The sequence below is a fragment of the Patiria miniata genome, unplaced genomic scaffold (genome assembly GCF_015706575.1).
Source record: "Patiria miniata isolate m_02_andy unplaced genomic scaffold, ASM1570657v1 HiC_scaffold_18, whole genome shotgun sequence".
Classification (NCBI taxonomy): domain Eukaryota; kingdom Metazoa; phylum Echinodermata; class Asteroidea; order Valvatida; family Asterinidae; genus Patiria; species Patiria miniata.
In genome coordinates this window covers 1156394-1178413 of record NW_024037056.1, presented here as the reverse complement: position 1 = coordinate 1178413, position 22020 = coordinate 1156394, and the positions used below count along the sequence as shown (strand labels likewise).

General features: G+C 42.7%; 1 protein-coding gene across 1 annotated transcript in view; it reads right to left on the bottom strand.

The window, feature by feature from the left end:
* Positions 1-5546: 5546 nt before the first annotated feature.
* The window catches only part of LOC119724134 (CUB and sushi domain-containing protein 2-like), a 51996-nt gene continuing 35522 nt past the window's right edge, over positions 5547-22020 (bottom strand). Inside the window, exons 26-34 of the mRNA XM_038195054.1 lie at positions 21486-21602; positions 20706-20870; positions 19857-19977; positions 19438-19509; positions 19108-19179; positions 18448-18519; positions 8570-8641; positions 7938-8021; positions 5547-7832 (exon numbers count right to left, since the gene is read on the bottom strand). Coding sequence (XP_038050982.1) covers positions 6656-7832; positions 7938-8021; positions 8570-8641; positions 18448-18519; positions 19108-19179; positions 19438-19509; positions 19857-19977; positions 20706-20870; positions 21486-21602 — 1952 coding nt within the window. The 3' untranslated portion in view covers positions 5547-6655. The remainder of the gene's footprint in view (positions 7833-7937; positions 8022-8569; positions 8642-18447; positions 18520-19107; positions 19180-19437; positions 19510-19856; positions 19978-20705; positions 20871-21485; positions 21603-22020) is intronic.

Here is a 22020-nt window from a genome sequence, read left to right as displayed (position 1 = left end):
TGCTTTTAAAGGGGAGATTCCGTCGAAAAATTGAAGTAAAATCGATCAAAAAATTTTCAATTTTTTTCACAAAATGAATGATTTTTGCCCAAATCTTCAAAATTATGCGTGTTAGAGTATTGATTGATGTTCCTCTTGCATCCAGATGAATTTGTGCCTTGTTTTGAGAAAAGTCAATTTTTGGCCGATTTCGACTAAAAATGTAAGGCTAACCCCTTGCATTGTTTTCAATTTTGGGCAAAAAATGAAATCGCTTGAAATCTGCTAGAAAGATGCCTAAAGAGCTCTAGAACGTATTCCAAACCGATTGCTGGACAGATGTGCTTTTAAAGGGGAGATTCCGTCGAAAAATTGAAGTAAAATCGATCAAAAAATTTTCAATTTTTTTTCACAAAATGGATGATTTTTGCCCAAATCTTCAAAATTATGCGTGTTAGAGTATTGATTGATGTTCCTCTTGCATCCAGATGAATTTGTGCCTTGTTTTGAGAAAAGTCAATTTTTGGCCGATTTCGACTAAAATGTAAGGCTAACCCCTTGCATTGTTTTCAATTTTTGCCAAAAAATGAAATCGCTTGAAATCTGCTAGAAAGATGCCTAAAGAGCTCTAGAACGCATTCCAAACCGATTGCTGGACAGATGTGCTTTTAAAGGGGAGATTCCGTCGAAAAATTGAAGTAAAATCGATCAAAAAATTTTCAATTTTTTTTCACAAAATGGATGATTTTTGCCCAAATCTTCAAATTTATGCGTGTTAGAGTATTGATTGATGTTCCTCTTGCATCCAGATGAATTTGTGCCTTGTTTTGAGAAAAAGCAATTTTTGGCCGATTTCGACTAAAAATGTAAGGCTAACCCCTTGCATTTTTTTCAATTTTGGCCAAAAATTGAAATCGCTTGAAAGCTGCTAGAAAGATGCCTAAAGAGCCCTAGTACGCATTCCAAATCGATTGCTGGACAGATGTGCTATTAAAGGGGAGATTCCGTCGAAAAATTGAAGTAAAATCGATCCAAAAATTTTCAATTTTGTTTCACAAAATGGATGATTTTTGCCCAAATCTTCAAAATTATGCGTGTTAGAGTATTGATTGATGTTCCTCTTGCATCCAGATGAATTTGTGCCTTGTTTTGAGAAAAGTCAATTTTTGGCCGATTTCGACTAAAAATGTAAGGCTAACCCCTTGCATTTTTTTCAATTTTGGCCAAAAAATGAAATCGCTTGAAATCTGCTAGAAAGATGCCTAAAGAGCCCTAGAACGCATTCCAAACCGATTGCTGGACAGATGTGCTTTTAAAGGGGAGATTCCGTCGAAAAATTGAAGCAAAATCGATCAAAAAATTTTCATTTTTTTTTCACAAAATGAATGATTTTTGCCCAAATCTTCAAAATTATGCGTGTTAGAGTATTGATTGATGTTCCTCTTGCATCCAGATGAATTTGTGCCTTGTTTTGAGAAAAGTCAATTTTTGGCCGATTTCGACTAAAAATGTAAGGCTAACCCCTTGCATTTTTTTTCAATTTTGGCCAAAAAATGAAATCGCTTGAAAGCTGCTAGAAAGATGCCTAAAGAGCCCTAGAACGCATTCCAAACCGATTGCTGGACAGATGTGCTATTAAAGGGGAGATTCCGTCGAAAAATTGAAGTAAAATCGATCAAAAAATTTCAATTTTTTTCACAAAATGGATGATTTTTGCCCAAATCTTCAAAATTATGCGTGTTAGAGTATTGATTGATGTTCCTCTTGCATCCAGATGAATTTGTGCCTTGTTTTGAGAAAAGTCAATTTTTGGCCGATTTCGACTAAAAATGTAAGGCTAACCCCTTGCATTTTTTTCAATTTTTGCCAAAAAATGAAATCGCTTGAAATCTGCTAGAAAGATGCCTAAAGAGCCGTAGAACGCATTCCAAACCGATTGCTGGACAGATGTGCTATTAAAGGGGAGATTCCGTCGAAAAATTGAAGTAAAATCGATCAAAAAATTTTCAATTTTTTTTCACAAAATGGATGATTTTTGCCCAAATCTTCAAATTTATGCGTGTTAGAGTATTGATTGATGTTCCTCTTGCATCCAGATGAATTTGTGCCTTGTTTTGAGAAAAGTCAATTTTTGGCCGATTTCGACTAAAAATGTAAGGCTAACCCCTTTTTTTTTTCAATTTTGGCCAAAAAATGAAATCGCTTGAAAGCTGCTAGAAAGATGCCTAAAGAGCCCTAGAACGCATTCCAAATCGATTGCTGGACAGATGTGCTATTAAAGGGGAGATTCCGTCGAAAAATTGAAGTAAAATCGATCAAAAATTTTTCAATTTTTTTCACAAAATGGATGATTTTTGCCCAAATCTTCAAAATTATGCGTGTTAGAGTATTGATTGATGTTCCTCTTGCATCCAGATGAATTTGTGCCTTGTTTTGAGAAAAGTCAATTTTTAGCCGATTTCGACTAAAAATGTAAGGCTAACCCCTTGCATTTTTTTCAATTTTGGCCAAAAAATGAAATCGCTTGAAAGCTGCTAGAAAGATGCCTAAAGAGCCCTAGAACGCATTCCAAATCGATTGCTGGACAGATGTGCTATTAAAGGGGAGATTCCGTCGAAAAATTGAAGTAAAATCGATCAAAAAATTTTCAATGTTTTTCACAAAATGGATGATTTTTGCCCAAATCTTCAAAATTATGCGTGTTAGAGTATTGATTGATGTTCCTCTTGCATCCAGATGAATTTGTGCCTTGTTTTGAGAAAAGTCAATTTTTGGCCGATTTCGACTAAAAATGTAAGGCTAACCCCTTGCATTTTTTTCAATTTTGGCCAAAAAATGAAATCGCTTGAAATCTGCTAGAAAGATGCCTAAAGAGACCTAGAACGCATTCCAAACCGATTGCTGGACAGATGTGCTTTTAAAGGGGAGATTCCGTCGAAAAATTGAAGTAAAATCGATCAATAAATTTTCAATTTTTTTTTAAAAAATGGATGATTTTTTGCCCAAATCTTCAAAATTATGCGTGTTTGAGTATTGATTGATGTTTCTCTTGCATCCAGATGAATTTGTGCCTTGTTTTGAGAAAAGTCAGTTTTTGGCCGATTTCGACTAAAAATGTAAGGCTAACCCCTTGCATTTTTTTTCAATTTTGGCCAAAAACTGAAATCGCTTGAAATTTGCTAGAAAGATGCCTTAAGAGCCGTAGAACGCATTCCAAACCGATTGCTGGACAGATGTGCTTTTAAAGGGGAGATTCCGTCGAAAAATTGAAGTAAAATCGATCAAAAAATTTTCAATTTTTTTTCACAAAATGGATGATTTTTGCCCAAATCTTCAAAATTATGCGTGTTAGAGTATTGATTGATGTTCCTCTTGCATCCAGATGAATTTGTGCCTTGTTTTGAGAAAAGTCAATTTTTGGCCGATTTCGACTAAAAATGTAAGGCTAGCCCCTTGCATTTTTTTTCAATTTTGGCCAAAAAATGAAATCGCTTGAAAGCTGCTAGAAAGATGCCTAAAGAGCCCTAGAACGCATTCCAAATCGATTGCTGGACAGATGTGCTATTAAAGGGGAGATTTCGTCGAAAAATTAAGTGAAAAGTGCTCGAAAATTTACATTTCCAACCCCCCAAAATGGTTGATTTTTGCCCAAATCTTCATAATTATGAGTATTGATTGATGTTCCTCCTGGATCCAGTTGAGTTTCTGCCTTGTTGTGAGAAAAGTCAATTTTTGGCCGATTTTGACTAAAAATGTAAGGCTAACCCCTTTTTTTTAAATTTTGGCCAAAAAATGAAATTGTTGAAAAAGTGCTAAAAAGATGCCTTAAGAGCCCTAGAACGCATTCGAAATCGATTACTGGACAGATGTGCTATTAAAGGGGAGATTCCGTCGAAAAATTGAAGTAAAATCGCTCAAGAATTTTCAATTTTTTTCACAAAATGGAGGATTTTTGCCCAAATCTTCAAAATTATGCGTGTTAGAGTATTGATTGATGTTCCTCTTGCATCCAGATGAATTTCTGCCTTGTTGTGAGAAAAGTCAATTTTAAGCCGATTTTGACAAAAAATGTAAGGCTAACCTCTTGCATTTTTGTCAATTTTGGCTAAAAAATGAAATTGCTTAAAAAGTGCTAAAAAGATGCCTAAAGAGCCCGAATTCCAAATCGATTTTTGGACAGATGTGCTATTAAAGGGGAGATTCCGTCGAAAAATCAAGGTAAAATTGCTCAAAAATTTTCAATTTTGTTTCACAAAATGGATGATTTTTGCCCAAATCTTCAAAATTATGCGTGTTAGAGTATTGATTGATGTTCCTCTTGCATCCAGATGTATTTGTGCCTTGTTTTGAGAAAAGTTATTTTGGCCCATTTTGACTAAAAATGTAAGGCTAACCCCTTGCATTTTTTTCAATTTTGGCCAAAAAATGAAATTGCTTAAAATTGCAAGAAAGATGCCTAAAGAGCCCTAGAAGGGGAGATTCCGTCGAAAAAATAAGGGAAATCGCTCAAACATTTTCTGGTTCTTTTTCTCAAAATGGATGATTTTGTGCCCAAATCTTGATAATTATGCCTGTTAGAGTATTGATTGATGTTCCTCTTGCATCCAGATGAATTTTTGCCTTGTTTTGAGAAAAGTCAATTTTTGATACAAAGCAAAGAGGGTTTATGCATCGAAAGTTGTTGAGTCAAACTACATTCATGTACTAATTTTTGACCTACCTCACCGACTTTAAAGACTGTAACCAGGAGCATCTATGGTCATAAGCCAAATGCCAGCTCAAGGGTAAAATGTCACCTGGAGCATATTTTTTGCCCTTCAACTACAAATTGTAGTTGTACTTTAGATGAGTTACAGTATTGATTTCAAAGCATACTATCTTTTATTAGTGATTAATAACAAGGTTTTATTCCAAATATATGAAGGTACAATATACCGATGGAGTATAAACGCTAGAGAGTTTCTGAATAAAGGAAGCCAATAAATGGAGGCAAAATCATTAATATACCTGTACATGTACCATAAATTCTTGATTACTTACATATATATTACCGAGCATAATACCTTTAGTTTACCAAAATAAAACCAGAAACTGAGTATATCTATAAAACATGTAAGATGATTATTATAATGAAATAATTTGTACAATTCAAAGGATAAGCCTTTTTCTTTACAACATTCATTGTTATTGTTAGGCCTACTGTATATAAAATAACATAAAAAATGGCAATTAAAAAAAAAAGCTGCAAGAAATTCTTTTTAAAGGTAAATGGCACTGACGTCTTTATCTACATCTATTTTGACGTTTGAAGTTACACATGCATCTTATTAATCTCAACTGAAGTTGTACTACTCTCGAGCTGCAATATGTACATGATTGCAGAAGACGCTCAGAGTCACACCAAGCTGAAAGAGCAGAACGGGGCCTTGAAAGTTGATATCAACGTAGTCCCCCATCGTCCACCAGGACGGATAGGTGAAGATACCGAAATATAACCAAACGCTGATGAGTAAATTTATAACTATAAAATGCGAGAAACCTGATGCTCATTATAAATATCATTAAAGTTTTTTTTTTTTTACAACGTATGCATTGTTGTTATTACTGTATTTACAATTATTAAACATTTTGGAAAAAAATTGCAGTTTAATAAGAAGCTGCAACAGGTAACTATCTTTTAAAGACTAAAAGGCAAGGGGTGTGCAAAATCGTATTAAAATTGGAGGATTCGGGACTGTTAGGGCTTGTCAGAAACCTGAGCAACTCTGTGTAAATACACTAACTACAAAGATGTCTCACCATCGTTGCTTAGAAACATTCTATTCTTGTTTTACAACGTACACTGTTGGTGCTATTAAAATCCTGGTCTATTCTATTGCGGCTCACACGCTTGCTCGATGTCCTGACTCGGCTGAAGATGGCAATTAATGTAGCAGATGAGGATTACGGTGAAGCACAGAACGTAAACACTCACAACAACTACACAATGTTTGGCCAACGTTGCATATTCAGACAGATTTTTGTTGTCTGCTATTGGCACAAGATAAGCAATGTGGGAGCATCGTGCTGGCCTCTGCACAGTTACAATCATGGTGAGGTCCTCAAGATGGTACAGACATGTCTGACGGATACATGATGACAGGTTCCCAAAACAAGTCCTATTCAGAGAGCTCTTGACAGGTACATGTACGTACCGGACCTCATGGAAGACGTTTGAAATACATGTACATGTATGCCATCCAAGATGATCTTAAAGCATTTGGGAGCAACCAAAACTGGTCCTCCTCACAAAAGATGCAAGATGCTCAAAATCACACCAAGTTGAAGAGTAGATCTGCGCAGTGAAAGGCGACATCATAGCGTTGTCCCCAATTGTCCACCAGGAAGGGGATGTAACGTGACCTTTTACTTTACCAAAATAAAACCAAAAACTGACTACATGTGATTATATAGTATATAAAAGACTAGATGCAATATAATAATGTATACATTAATTTGTTGGTATTACCCTGTTTATATTAATAAACATTTCGGAAATAAATCTGGCAGTTGAACAAAAAAGATCCGGCAATAAGTAAATGTTGTTTTATAAACTAAATGACATTGCATCTTACTTTACAGCTAACTATTTTGGGGTTGGAGGAATTTATATTCTGCATCACCCATATCATCTTTGCTATTGACTTAATTGGGTTTCTGAGGTCACAGTTTTTACAACAGGAATATTTGATCGGTTCTCTGAATTGGAACGAGTGTTCTTCATGGCCAGGTCAGACTTCCTCCTTACAGAAGCAGACTTTCGTTTTTGGTAGCACAGATCTGCAATGGTATAGAGGTAGGGGTTGAGAGAGGAGTTGATTGGAAGGATGAAAACGACAATCCAGGCATAGGCTTCCGTTGGTATCTCCACCACGTGGGCCTGTGACAGAATACCCATGATGATGACCGGTACCCAGCAGACAAAATCCGTCAGGATGATGGCGGCCATCTTGATGGCCAAACGCTGTTCATCGTCCCGGCTACTGCTGTTCACCTTCTTGCTCGATGCCCGGACACCCCTGAAGATGGCAATGTAGCAGATGAGGATTACGGTGAAGCACAGAAGGTTGACCCCGAGGAACAGAGCGATGGAGAAGAACCAGGAAGCTCGGTAATCGACAGGATACGGTATCCCCACAGTGATGTTCGCCACGCCCCCAGCATCAATCTGCTGATCCACCGTCTCATATTCAGTAACTTTAGTCATCAGTGGCAGCCCAATGCAAACATCAGAGAGGCCGTAAACATCAGATGAAGAGTCGGATGCAAGTATTGTTGGGACCAGTCCAACGATCACCGTACCAATCCAGACACACAATGCAGCAATCCGAGAAGACTCCGGACAAAGATTGTATTTTTTTAACGGGTGGACGATTGCAAGATACCTGTCGATGCTGATGAAGGTGAGAAAGAACACAGAAGCCTCGCTGCCGATGATGGAAATAAACCCAGCAATCTTGCACATGGGGCTCGTCCGCCATTCCATAGACACTTCAAAATAACGCTCTCCAAAATACACATCGGCGCTGGCTATGATCAGCATGTACAACCCCATAAGGGCATCCGACACAGCTAGATTAAACACCAGGAAAGACTGAACGATTCGACTCTCTCTGCCCTTCGACCTTTCCCGATATCGCCACACCATTACATAGATGTTGCCGATGAGGGCGCTAACACCAAGAATCCACATGAATACTTTGAGGACCATTTTAGGCATCAATTCGCTGCACATGAAAAGTGGAGGCTGTGGCTCGAGCGTCTTACACTCGGACGAGGGGAAGAAACAACACAGTCGATGGTCATCTACATACCTGACACAACAGACAGAAAACGTTACATAAGCCAATTATAGTGCAAACAGACTGAATTATATAATACGTTCAAAGGTTTAGCGAGAAACTTGAAATCACACTTACAACTCCGCCACATCATCAAGTCCTTGAAATGCATCATCTTCTACTATAAGTGGTGGTAGGTCTTTAATGTTGCGGACAATTATCCTAAAACAAAGCATTCATGATGATGGGTCAAACACTTGTACCAGGTGAGACACTTATTTTATCGTACACTGAATGTATGTGAGGAGAAACATCTAGAAGTAATTATGTAAAAAGCTGAAAATCTCCTACTCGGTGTTATAGATAGACTTTGAACGTTCAAGGTCATACTCGGTTCAAACATGAATGCGAATGTGTGAAGTCTTGTCAAGTTTTTATGCTGCTGATTCACAAGATTTGGACAAATGGTAACAATGCGGGCAGCAAATTTCGTTGCAAAACTTTCAAATTCGTTCGCAATCAATGTACTAGTTCCTTATACACCTCGCACCAAACTCTATCCCCGTCAGCCCAAACCTTTAACACTACGGATAACAGCTGAGTTTTATACTGCTATGAAAGTTACAAGAACTGATGTTCTACCAAATTGCATTGTCCTTTGTTTATTTGGTCAGACGTTGTAATTGTTTTCATTGCTTTTAGTGATACGTTGCAATCGAAGACCTTAATCTTTGAATAGTTTCTAAAATCCTTCAGCAAAAAGTACTCACAACGTTTTCACGTGGCCGAGACCAGAAAATGCATTCGTCTTGATTCTCGTCAACGGCACATCAAAAATCGTACTGAAGGTCAATAGAAGTAGGGAATGGCTCAAAAGTCAAGCAGCTCAACAACCAATAACTTCCCACACCAATACTCAGCGATCTTAAAGAAGGATTTTCATTTATGATGGGGGACATTTTAAATGATGGCTTCAGACAAAATAAAAGGTAATAAGATTTTGTTTCCATTGTTTTGATTGTTTGAAGCAACAAAATAACCTGTGTTCCCAAACATACCTATGTACCCGAACCCTAACCCTAACCCTAAAGATTTCGGGGAACAGTATTGGGGAACATAGACCCCAATTGGTACAATCCGTATCTTCAGTTTGAGCAAGGTTTCCTCATTAAATCGATAGGTGCTTTTCCAGGTATTTAGAATGTTCCTTACGTGCCCTTAAAAATGTCAATCCTTTCACACAACCCATTTATTAACCTTGATTGGATATAGCCTGTCAGGAGGTAAAATCATATACAATGGGACGGAAAGTTACACACAATATGACTATATTCGGCCTGAAGTACCATTCTCTTGTATAATCTTGCAGGTTGTGCTCTTTCCTATTGACTCTTTTTCTACTAGACTTCTGGCAAAAAATGAGGAATGCTCAATGAAAATGCTGCTCATACTGTGACGGAAAGTGTAGTTTTATGCCCTTGTTCATGTTATTGTATTCTAATCTTATGAATGAACTGTAGTATAGTACGCCCGTGACTGGGCGTGGCTTAGCAGTCAGGGTGTGCGTGTATGCACGCGATTGGTTAACAAAGCCCCATATGTTTAGTGCATCATAATGGTTTAGTGCATGTGCTATGTATGCGCGTAAGTAGATTGCTACGTACGTAGGCGCGGGAGGTTCTGGCAAGTGGCAGCGAGCTGTACGAACGTGAGTTGAGTGTGCTCTCGCTGTGGCGTGTATTGCTATATGGTGATTTGCGCTATATGCTAGCTACGCGCGGGCGAACTGTTGGACAGTTTAGCCGTACACTTGTGGGTGCATTGTGGTTGATTGGGGCTGGGCCCATGGTTTCGTAGTGCTACGTGCGCACAAACCATATCTCCACAGTGGCACTGAGCTATGCAATGCGATATTGTTTAAGCAGTGCAGCATTGGTTGATGCGTTGCTGTAGTGTTTCTATATTGCAGCATTGGTTTGTGCATTGCTATAGCGTTCATGTATTGCAGTATTAGTTGTGCATTGCTATAGCGTTCCTGTAATGCAGCATTAGTTTGTGCAGTGATTATTGGAGTGAGCAGTGCGATATTAGTTGTATATTGCAAATAGGGCTCATATTCGAAAACCACAGGTTGTAATAAAGCTACCCAAGACAATTACTCCCAAATCATTTAATCATTTAATTGTTGTCTCTGAAATAAATCATCGTGTTACTTGAGATTACCGACCATTCAGTTGCCAGTTGTCCTTGTTATTGTGTTATTGCCTAGTAAACAGAAGGTTTAGGGATCAATTCCTGCGGCGGTAGATTTCCACCCAAAACGAGCCTGCATCCTTAGCCTTTAGACTGCTTTGTGTAGTCCCTGGTCCAAGGAATAACTTGGTTCGGGAACAGTCCCGCCACAAATGGTGTCAGAAGTGGGATTGGAATTGATTAAGGTGACTTCTCTGTTGACTAATAGAATTGCACAATTGGTCTTCACGTGTTGTTGATTTCGGTGGTGATTTTGGGGTTGAGATGAGCGATCCAGGCTCGAAAGGTCGAATTGGCACCTCGAGTGCTGAGGTCGAGGTGCAACGACTGCGGATGGAAAACCAAATACTGCAGTGGGAAAAGGACCTCACTGAAAAGAAGTTGGCGCTAGCTGCCATGGACTTGCAGTCGGGTGATTCCCCAAATGGAGGAAACGGGGGTACGCAAGCCGAGAGTGGGCGTGTGCGCCGTCGTGTTGATTCCGATGTTGAGTTTAGGTTGCCCGAAGAGACATCTGGGTATGTCTCTGGAGCGACGGGGAGAGAGTCAGGTGCAGGTGTGGTGCCTGAGTTGGCCCCTAAAGTGGGGAGGGGGGTGAGCTTTATTGAAAGTACACCTCAGAAAGGACAAAGCTCAGGGGTGTTCCCCCGAGCGCAGTCGACGCCTATTTCTAGGGAGACGGAGGGTCCTAATGGGGATCTGTTGTCGTTCACGCCTGAGGTTGGTGTAAGACGGGGTAGGGCGAGTACCAACCCGTTCGTTGAAGATAAGGAATCGTGTACCCCTAAACAGGTACATAGTGAGCTGTTGAGTTTCGCGACTCGACCAGTAGAGGCAAAGAACAACAGTTCAGCTCAAGTTGACATCTCGTCAGTGGGTCCGTGGCCACTGAAAAGAGAGGCACGGGTCCATGGTGGTGTGGGTCAGGTGGGTAGTTTGGAGCGACCAAATCGCAGGCCAAACATAACCCCTGATCGGTACAGTGGGAAGGTACTCTGGAAGGAGTACTTCCGCCATTTTGAGTCATGTCGTGAGGTGAATATGTGGAGCGAGGAGCAGGCTGCGAGGTGGTTAGCCGCAAGCTTGCAGGGAGACGCTCTACGGTTGTTGGGTGACTCAGGCCACAAGTACAAGTACAATGCACTTGTTAAGCTGCTGGAGCGCAGGTTTGGGTCAGCTCGACAGAGTGAAAATTATCTTGTCGAATTGAGACATCGACGCCAAAAGCCAAAGGAGGGCTTGCAGGAATTAGGGCAAGCGATTCACGAGTTAACAGCAAGAGCATACCCTGAGTTGCAGGAGGATGCTCGGGAGAGGTTGGCTAAGAACCACTTCATAGACGCCGTTGATTGTCATTCAGTCAGGGAGGGCATTCATCGGGCTCGTCCAAAGACTTTGGATGAAGCGGTCCAGGCTGCCCTAGAGACAGAGAACTTTGATAAGGTCGAACAGCAAAGGTTGTTTGACCGGAAGCCCGCCAAGCTGGCGAGAGCTGTTGACTCCGGAACAGAGCAGAGGTTTGAGACTTTAGAGAAAAGTATCGGTGAACAGGCCCAGGCATTGAAGTCTGTGGCTGAATTGGTAAAGTCGTTGTCGACTCAGATCAAGGGTCAGAGTCAGGTTCAGGGCATGCCCCCCAAAACGAACAAGCCCAGTACCCTGAAGTGCTTCAGGTGTGGTGAGATAGGGCATTTCGCCCGGGAGTGTCAGAGACATCCACAACAGGGAAACGGCAGTCAGCCCCCCGTAGGACCCGCGGGAAGGCTGAGTGGACAAAAGGGTCCAAAAGACAACAAAGTGACAGCGAGGGTGGTAGTAGAGAGAAGCGGTCAAAGCATGGGGATGGGCAACGAGTAATAACTCTGCCCAACCCAAGTCGCGGCCCTCGTTATGGTTTATTTGTTGATGGAATGGTGAGAGGGACCAAGTGTCGGTTTTTGATTGACACGGGGTCCACCGACACCTTGATAAGTAGTACGGTATACTATCAAATTCCAAAGGAGAAGAGACCTGTCTTAGAGACGGAGGAGGTCCAGGTGAAGCAAGTTGACGGTAGTCGATTGCCCGTGCTTGGCATAGCTTGGGTGGAGGTGCAAGTTGGTCGAACCACGCACCAAGTAAGGGCGGTGTTTACCGAAATGAAGTATAGTGGCATCCTGGGCATGGATTTTCTCGTGCCAACAGGTGGAAACATAGACTTCCAGTCAAGAGAGTGGAGGCTCAATGGTGAGCGAATCAGGTGCACAAACGGTGCCGGTGAGCCCTTTGTGGGACGTGTAGTGGTTTTAAAAACTACTGTGATTCCGTCCGGTCATGAGGCCATGGTCCCAGGTATAATTGCCCGGAAGGGTGCCGACTTGGTCGGGCCAGCCATGGTGGAACCAATGGAAGGTGGCGGTGACCTAGCTAAGAAGGGTTTGGTTTTGGCCAGATCTCTGGTTGAGACTGAAGCAGAGGTTATTCCGTTGCGGGTCTTCAATCCCGGAAGGGAGAAAAGAGTTGCACGTGAGGGGACGACAGCGGGAACGATCTCCCAGGTAGAGGTTGGTTCAATTCATGGTGAGTTGGATGTGGTGGCAAATGCTGGTGAGGAGTTACCCCAGCACTTGCAAGATTTGTTTGAGAGGGGTACAGCCAAGGTAGAGGCTACGTACCATGAGGATGTCCGGAAATGTTTAGTTGACTTTCAGGATGTATTGTCTAAGGGTGACCACGACATTGGTCGCACGGACGTGGTCCAGCATCACATAAGCACTGGTGATGCTAAACCGGTGAGAGAACGGATGAGGCGTCATCCGTATTGCCATCAGGAGGAAATCCAGAGACAAGTCGGTGATTTGGAAAAGAGGGGGGTGATTGAACCTTCCGACAGTCCATGGGCGGCAAATGTTGTTTTGGTTGACAAAAAGGATGGCACGAAACGCTTCTGTATTGATTATAGAAAGTTGAATTCGGTGACCATCAAGGATGCCTATCCTGTGCCACGCATTGATGAAACATTCGATGCGTTGAGTGGGGCGAAGTGGTTTTGTACACTTGACTTGGCGTCGGGGTACTGGCAAGTCGCTCTGGATGAGGACGCCAGCCAAAAGTCGACATTTGTAGTGAGAAGCGGGTTGTACCGGTGGAAATGCATGCCTTTTGGGCTGTGCAATGCCCCGGCAACATTTGAGCGGCTCATGGAAAAGGTCATGGCCGGCTTGCAATGGGAAATCCTACTGATTTATTTGGATGACATCATCGTGTTTGGTCGATCGGTGACGGAGACCCTAGATCGTCTCCGAGTTGTGTTGAAGAGGCTTAGAGACGCTGGGCTCAAACTCAAGCCCAGCAAGTGTCATTTGTTTCAGAGGTCAGTGACTTACCTTGGGCACATTGTGTCCTCGGAAGGGGTAGCCACGGATCCTCAGAAGATCGAGGCAGTCGCAAAGTGGCCGGTCCCGAGGTGTGTACGAGATGTTAGAAGCTTTTTGGGCCTCGCATCGTACTACCGGAAGTTCATAAAGGGGTTTGCAGAAGTGGCAAGTCCACTTCATGCCTTGACCGAGAAATCAAGAGAGTTTGTGTGGACTGAGAGTTGTCAGGAGGCATTTGACGAGCTAAAGGGCAGGCTTCAGGCCGCCCCAGTTCTGTCATACCCAATGCCCGAGGGCGACTTTATCTTGGACACTGATGCCAGCGGTGAAGGTATCGGGGCGGTGTTGTCGCAGGTCCAGGGTGGTGACGAAAAAGTGCTTGCGTATGCGAGCCGGAAGCTCAGCAAACCTGAGCGAAATTACTGTGTCACTCGTAAAGAGTTGTTGGCTGTGGTTGTGTACTTGAAGTATTTCAAACAATACTTGTACGGCCGCAGGGTGACGGTCAGAACTGACCATGCCGCATTGCGGTGGGTACTTAATTTCAAGAACCCCGAGGGTCAGCTGGCGAGGTGGATGGAAGTCCTGTCCCAGTACGACTTAGTGGTTGAGCACAGAAGCGGCAAGAAGCATGGTAATGCTGATGGGTTGTCGAGGCGGCAATGCAAACAGTGCGGCCGGGAGGAGGTGGTCAACGAGGCAATTGGTGTAGTACCCGAGGTTCAGCCTCAGGGGAGTGAGTTTTTGGTTAGGGGTGTAGCTGCCCAACCAACCCTGTCTCGAAGTGCTTTAAAGGAAGCACAGTCACAGGATGACACCATGAGCTGGCTCAGGAAGTTGAAGGAGGACGGCGATAGTCGTCCTGAGTGGAAGACGGTCTCGCACTTGTCGGCAGCCTGTAAGACCTATTGGTCACAGTGGGACCAGTTAGAGGTCCGGGAAGGAGTTCTACATAGGCGATGGGACTCCGATGACGGGAAGTCCATCCGATGGCTGTTGGTGTTGCCATCAAAGTTCCGGAAGGAAATTCTGTCTGAGTTGCACGGTGGGCAACTTAGTGGTCACTTGGGGGTTAGCAAAACTCTGGCCAAAGTCAAAGCCAGGTACTTCTGGCCAGGCATGTCTGCGGACGTGCGGTCATTTCTCCGGGGCTGCAATATCTGTGCTAGGAGAAAGTCGGCTGCTAAGAAGAGGGTTGCGCCCCTACAACAGTATCGAGTTGGTGTTCCGATGGAGCGAGTAGCAATAGACTTGCTCGGGCCATTGCCCGTCACGGACAATGGTAATCGTTGGGTGATGGTGGTTGGCGACTACTGCACTAAGTGGATGGAAGCATTTCCGCTTCCTGATGCTACTGCAGTTACAGTAGCGCACACATTGGTGACTGAGTTTGTCTGTCGATTTGGGGTGCCCTAAGAACTTCACTCTGATCAGGGCACAAACTTTGAGTCAGAGGTGTTCAGTAAAATGTGCCAAATCCTCGGCATATCGAAGACTCGGACAACCGCCTATAATCCGAAATCGGACGGCATGGTTGAGAGGTTTAACAAAACCTTGGTCAACATCGTGGCGGTGCTGATTGACCCTGGGCGAAGGCAGAAAGATTGGGATGAGTTCCTCCCCTTTGCCACCTTCGCTTACAGGTGCACGCCGCAAGACTCGATCGGGGAATCCCCCAACATGATGATGTTGGGAAGAGAGGTTAATGTCCCAGTGGATCTGGTGACAGGGTGTCCTGAGGTTGAGGAGGAGGTGACTGCAGACTTTGCCGAAAGGTTGCGAAGTGATATGCAGGAGGCCCATAAAAGGGCTAGGGAGTGCCTCGGGAAAAGTGCCCGGAGGCAAAAGAAGAACTTTGACAGAAGAGCATCTGAGCATGGGTTGAAGGAGGGCCAATTTGTGTGGCTACACAACCCTGCAAAGAAAAAGCACATGTCCCCTAAATTACAACTTAGGTGGGAAGGACCATGGCTGATTCTTAAGAGGTTGTCAGATGTGACGGTTCGAATCCAGCTTAAGCGTGGTAGCAAACCAAAGGTTGTCCATGTGGACCGACTCAAACCATATGTCGGTGAGGCCATCGAATCTTGGGATTGTCCATCAAGGGACGAGGTGACAGAAAACCTCCCCATGGTGACCGAGGGTCAGTATGACCAAGGTTCAGTTGAGGAGTTGGTAGATGAGTACCCTGTGGTGGATGAGGCCATTACAGAGGAACCAGTTCCAGATTGTAGAGTCAGTCTGCCCGAGAGGCAAGACATGTCACCGCCCAGGCGGTATCCTAAGCGGTCACATAGGTTGCCCCTGCGGTTTCGCTAAGATAGTAGGTGTGGCTTTGATTCCATAATTGTTTTCTGGGTGAGGTCGAAACTAAGTTGTGGTGTATATATTTTGAATTCTTCTTTCCTTTGTGTTTTTCAGGAGTTGAAGAAAATTGAGTCGCAGCATGACGAAGGGTGAACCGAGGCGATACAAGTGCCGTGAGTGTACCAGTTGGTACCTGCATCGGGCAAGCCTATGGCGCCATATCAGAGACATCCATGGGCCGGCGACGAACACCTTGATGTGTAGCAGGTGCGACTACGTTGCAGGTCAGGTGTATATCCTCCAGCATCACATGGAGACGGTACACAAAATTGGTGTGGTGAAGGGTGCAGCTGGTCCTTCCCAGGCACCAGAGTCTTGGAGCTTCAGTACGGTGACAAAGGTCGCAGAGAGCCGTGCAGCAGGTCCGGGTACGTCCTCCGGTGCTGGTTTGCCACCGGCAGCAGTGCCAAGTGGGGTCACGCCAGTCGTCGATGCATTGTCCCTGTCAGCCTCACCAATCCAAGAATCCCCGAAAGTGTCAACCTCGCCAAAGTTGGTTGTCCCCCCTTTTCGCCCCTTGGGAGGCAAGCCGAAGGGGATGATGCAGATGGTGAGAGCGGCCGAGGCCACGTCCCCATCCTCAGCATCACAGTCTTCATCCCAGGAGGAAGAGGAGATGTTCCCCACTCAGAAAAGGGAGGATCCTCCGAAGAAGAGAAGGCGCACAGCTACCGTCCGAGAGTACACCTGCATGCAGGTTTTTCTCGATGGGAAAGTGGTCAAGACGGACGAACATAACAGCGTCTACACGAAGCAGATAGAGGTAGATGATGAGGGAAAGCCAACAGGGAAATAAACAGGACGACACGTTCAAGTTTGGGTTTATGTTTCATTATTCTGATTAACCAAGTTTTCTTAAGGTTTCCGAAGTGTTGAACATTTCAAAGTTTTCCAAAAAGTTTTATAAAGTTAAGGTTTATTGTCGGTAAAAAGAGGGAGAAAAAAATAAATAATAATAATAGAATCAGTCTTAAAATCATATAGAAAAATCTTACAAAATCTGCTGATGTGAATTTTGATGTATAAAGAAATCTTCATTTTATATAAAACAGAAATCCTAATTAACAATTTCGTAGATCTTGTAAAACGCCTAATTTTTGCACTGGGTGATTTCTCGTAAAAACAAATTGTGTAAATATTAAAAATTGACAAATTCGTAGCTAAGACTCTGTAAAATTTATCCTAGTCAAATCATGTAAAATTTTGAGTTGAGGAAATCTTACATCATATTTAGTGTGTAGTTCATGACATTCCAGCAGGTGATCAAGCGAAAAATTATTCAGAGCATTTATATTTTAATCGTTGTAAAATCAGTGGAAATAATCTGTAAAATTTCTTGTGAATTTTTTAATGAGCTGAATTTAAGGAAAATTGTGTACGATCATTCCCTGTTAAATCTTGTGAATATTTAATTAGCAGCAAACTTTGGTGTTCCTGTACATGTAGAGTACATGTAAGGCAAGTGCCCTTATCCGGTGTATAAGAGCTTGTGAATATTTAATGAGCTTTGAAATCTGCCCCCCCCTTATGTTTTATATTATAATTTAAAGAAAAAGTTAAGCTTTAAGTTTTATATTATAATTTAAAGAAAAAGTTAAGCTTTAAGTTTTATATTGTAATTTAAAGAAGAAGTTAAGATTTAGTCACACTTTCCTTTTATTTTTATTTATGGCTTAGAGTTGGGGACAATCTCTGCCATTGGTCGGGCCCATGTGACGGAAAGTGTAGTTTTATGCCCTTGTTCATGTTATTGTATTCTAATCTTATGAATGAACTGTAGTATAGTACGCCCGTGACTGGGCGTGGCTTAGCAGTCAGGGTGTGCGTGTATGCACGCGATTGGTTAACAAAGCCCCATATGTTTAGTGCATCATAATGGTTTAGTGCATGTGCTATGTATGCGCGTAAGTAGATTGCTACGTACGTAGGCGCGGGAGGTTCTGGCAAGTGGCAGCGAGCTGTACGAACGTGAGTTGAGTGTGCTCTCGCTGTGGCGTGTATTGCTATATGGTGATTTGCGCTATATGCTAGCTACGCGCGGGCGAACTGTTGGACAGTTTAGCCGTACACTTGTGGGTGCATTGTGGTTGATTGGGGCTGGGCCCATGGTTTCGTAGTGCTACGTGCGCACAAACCATATCTCCACAGTGGCACTGAGCTATGCAATGCGATATTGTTTAAGCAGTGCAGCATTGGTTGATGCGTTGCTGTAGTGTTTCTATATTGCAGCATTGGTTTGTGCATTGCTATAGCGTTCATGTATTGCAGTATTAGTTGTGCATTGCTATAGCGTTCCTGTAATGCAGCATTAGTTTGTGCAGTGATTATTGGAGTGAGCAGTGCGATATTAGTTGTATATTGCAAATAGGGCTCATATTCGAAAACCACAGGTTGTAATAAAGCTACCCAAGACAATTACTCCCAAATCATTTAATCATTTAATTGTTGTCTCTGAAATAAATCATCGTGTTACTTGAGATTACCGACCATTCAGTTGCCAGTTTTCCTTGTTATTGTGTTATTGCCTAGTAAACAGAAGGTTTAGGGATCAATTCCTGCGGCGGTAGATTTCCACCCAAAACGAGCCTGCATCCTTAGCCTTTAGACTGCTTTGTGTAGTCCCTGGTCCAAGGAATAACTTGGTTCGGGAACAGTCCCGCCACAATACTTACATTCCGCGTAGACTGGACAACTCCTCCATGGCAAAACCATGCAGTTCTTTCATCGATGTATTTGACAGGTCCCTGTAAAAGACAAAAGAGGGAACATTTGGGTGATTTCAAAAAAGTCCGCAATTACTAAATAAGTAAATGATACAGCAATCACTCCAAAAACCTTTAGAGGCATTATTTTAGCCATGGATATCCAATCGCATTTTTGGCCCATACTGAAAGTTTTGATGACATAGAAATTAAAAAAGAATTTGAACTATAATAAAAGTCGTGTTTTGTTTTTATAAAGCGCACATATCCACCATTATTGGTGCCACAGGTGCTCATCATTAGTACTCATTCGGTCAATGAAACATTCCAAAGACAATCTCACTGCTCTCTGAGTGTGGAGTATACAGTTTGAAGCTGCCATTTCAGTGCAAAGCAGGTACAATCAATCAAAATAACAATCGCTGCCGTCACAGGTACCCATGTACCCCTGGGTGCGGAGTAGAAATGAGTGCCAAAGTGCCTTGTCGAAGGCCGGTCACATGCACTATAACCCCAGGCTGGAATCGAACCCACAACTTGCAGAATTACCTGCAGACTGTGAGTTTCATGACCCAGACCAAGAGGCCACCGGTGCTTACAAAAACGTTCAGATGTAAAATTGTAACTCACAGCCACAACAGACTTTCCAGGCCGTAAAAAGTGCGTTCCTGTATCTCGGATATGACATTGTTTTTTAATGACCTATTCAAGACAAAAAATAATGACAAGTTACATTAAAAAATAAAAAGTGATTATAATGGAAACGCAGAAAGTAACAGAATGATGGATATACAGATAAATAAGCAAATGAATGAAAAATAGCAATCCCACAATTTGACAGACTAAGACAAACATCTTATTTTAAATTTATTCTTAATTGCCTTCGTTACTGAAAACAAATTGCACTATTTCGGAAGCCAAAAATCCTCTGAACACAAAAAGGCTTGTTTCTATACTCACAGCACTTTGAGATGTGATAACGCTTTGAACATTCCCTGGTCCAGCTCACTAAAGTTGAGTCCGGAGAGCTGACTACAGATTGAGGAAAAATAACATGTAGTTTTGGACAATAGGAATTATATATATTTTTTAAATATCAATATGTAACAATGAACACTTTTTGGGACAGACAATAAAAACTAACCAGGCTTATTGCAGCAATTTAGGGAGGTATGCAAAATTGAACAGGCAATTGCAAAAAGTTGTGTTTTTCTTTGTGTAGAATAAAGAACATCCGATAATGTTGATCTTACTTCAATAAACTCGGAATCAGTTTTGTTTGTTCCCAAAATAGCTTGTTAAGGCAACCTCCTTTGCTCAAAAATGTGAGCTTTAAAGAATTTCCTAGTCGAGGAACATTTTGGATGACGACAACTTACAGAGTATGTGTTATTAGTGCCAGGTCGTCTAATGTCGAGGAATCCCAGCCATTGTTGCAATTGACTACCAAGTCTGTGCCCTTGTAGCTACACTTGCAACCAGCGGGACATCGCTTCACATCTATGATCATAGGAGGACAGAGTTATAATCGAGTTTGTCACAATGTGTAATGTAAGGTCATAAGTCAGTTGACAAGACTGGTCACAAGTGCCGTCTCAAGTCAGGTCCGACAAGTTAGCTCACAATCTGGGTCACAAGTAAGGACACAAGTCAGGACACAAGTCAGGTCACAAGTCAGGTCACAAGTAAGGACACAAGTCAGGACACAAGTCAGGTCACAAGTCGGGTCACAAGTCGGGTCACAAGTCGGGTCACAAGTCAGGTCACAAGTCAGGTCACAAGTCGGGTCACAAGTCGGGTCACAAGTCGGGTCACAGGTCGGGTCACAGGTCGGGTCACAGGTCGGGTCACAGGTCGGGTCACAAGTCGGGTCACAAGTCGGGTCACAAGTCGGGTCACAAGTCGGGTCACAAGTCGGGTCACAAGTCGGGTCACAAGTCGGGTCACAAGTCGGGTCACAAGTCGGGTCACAAGTCGGGTCACAAGTCGGGTCACAAGTCGGGTCACAAGTCGGGTCACAAGTCGGGTCACAAGTCGGGTCACAAGTCGGGTCACAAGTCGGGTCACAATTAAGTCGGGTCACACGTCAGGTCACAAGTCGGGTCACAATCAGGCACATACAAGTCTGGTCAAAAGTCGGGTCAACATCTGGTATACAAGTTAGGTCACAAGTTGGGTCACTAGTCAGGTCACAAGTCAGCGCTAGGTCACACAGCAAGTAAACATACCGCACTGAATTTCGTCGTCATCAGGTTCTGGGCAGTTCTTCTCTCCGTCACAAACCTGCGTCATTGGAATGCACTGCGCCCGAGGGAGGTCGCCAGTGAAGGAAATAGACAATGAACTGGTGTCGAGGTTGTTGCACTTGTAGGAACCTGGGCAGAAGATGTCGTCTGTTGTAAAGATTTGGGAGGAAAAAAATGACATCGGTAAAGTGGAATACTCACGTGTCGATCTACGTCTTTATGACACGTTTTGTTTTACAATGACGCTACAACATTTTAGATGGGTCAGGAAGTGGAGTCAAATAAGAGCGATGCACCTTCCTGCGGTGTTGTAGCTGAGTTCATCACAAAGTCTATTACAAGTCCAGTCACAGTTGGAGACTATGGCTGGTGGTCCGTTTCTTGCCTTCTACCTCTGTGGCCAGCCCGAATCCTGCCCAAGTCTGCATGTGGATGTGTTCCCTGCATTAATTAACCCATTATAGTCCCTGTGCTACCCAAAAGCACTCTGCCTGCTACTCCTCACCACAGCCACCAATTTGAATTTTTTTTTTAAATTCCTGTGGAAGACAAGCTTCAGGTAGTAAACACTATAATCTATTTGCCACAAAATAAATGGTGAACTTGTTCCAGATCATTCTGACTCACACTGTACAATGTTTTATTTGTGATAATGGGTTAACTAAGGCTTGCGAGCGACAGTGCCATGGGTCTTTTTGAGGAATCCTTAGTTGATCCATTGCCATAAGTAAGAAATATTAAAGACAATTTGAGATGACATACCGCAGTTCAGTTCATCTTCGTAATTTATGCAATCCAGGTAACCATTGCAGCGGGAAGAATTGGTGACACAAAAACCTGTATAATTGCCGCAATGGAACTCATCAGGTTCACACAATGCTGAACAACAAAAAACGAAAAGAAAAAGAAAGAATCACATCAATACTCAGTATTGTAAACTGAAATAAAATAAAATTTCTGTAGATTCTTGCATGTAATTTCTGTCATTTAGAGTACATTGTTGACTACCTTGAATTTTATATATGTATTAATTTTATTGCTATAGGAAAACTTAAACTGAAGGAACATAAGTCAGAGACAAAGTAGGGGTTTTCAATGGAGAGTTCCTTCAAGACTGCACACTGGGAATGGCTTCGATGATGATCGAGTTATTACAATCTTTCCTAGACTGCACAAAAGAGTGATAATAAATATGGGTATACCAGAAGTATGGTAATATGCTGTCAATTACTTCACCCGCGCTTACTCGTGCAAGCGCGACAGCGTACGATTTTACTTCTCGCGCTTACTCGACCCT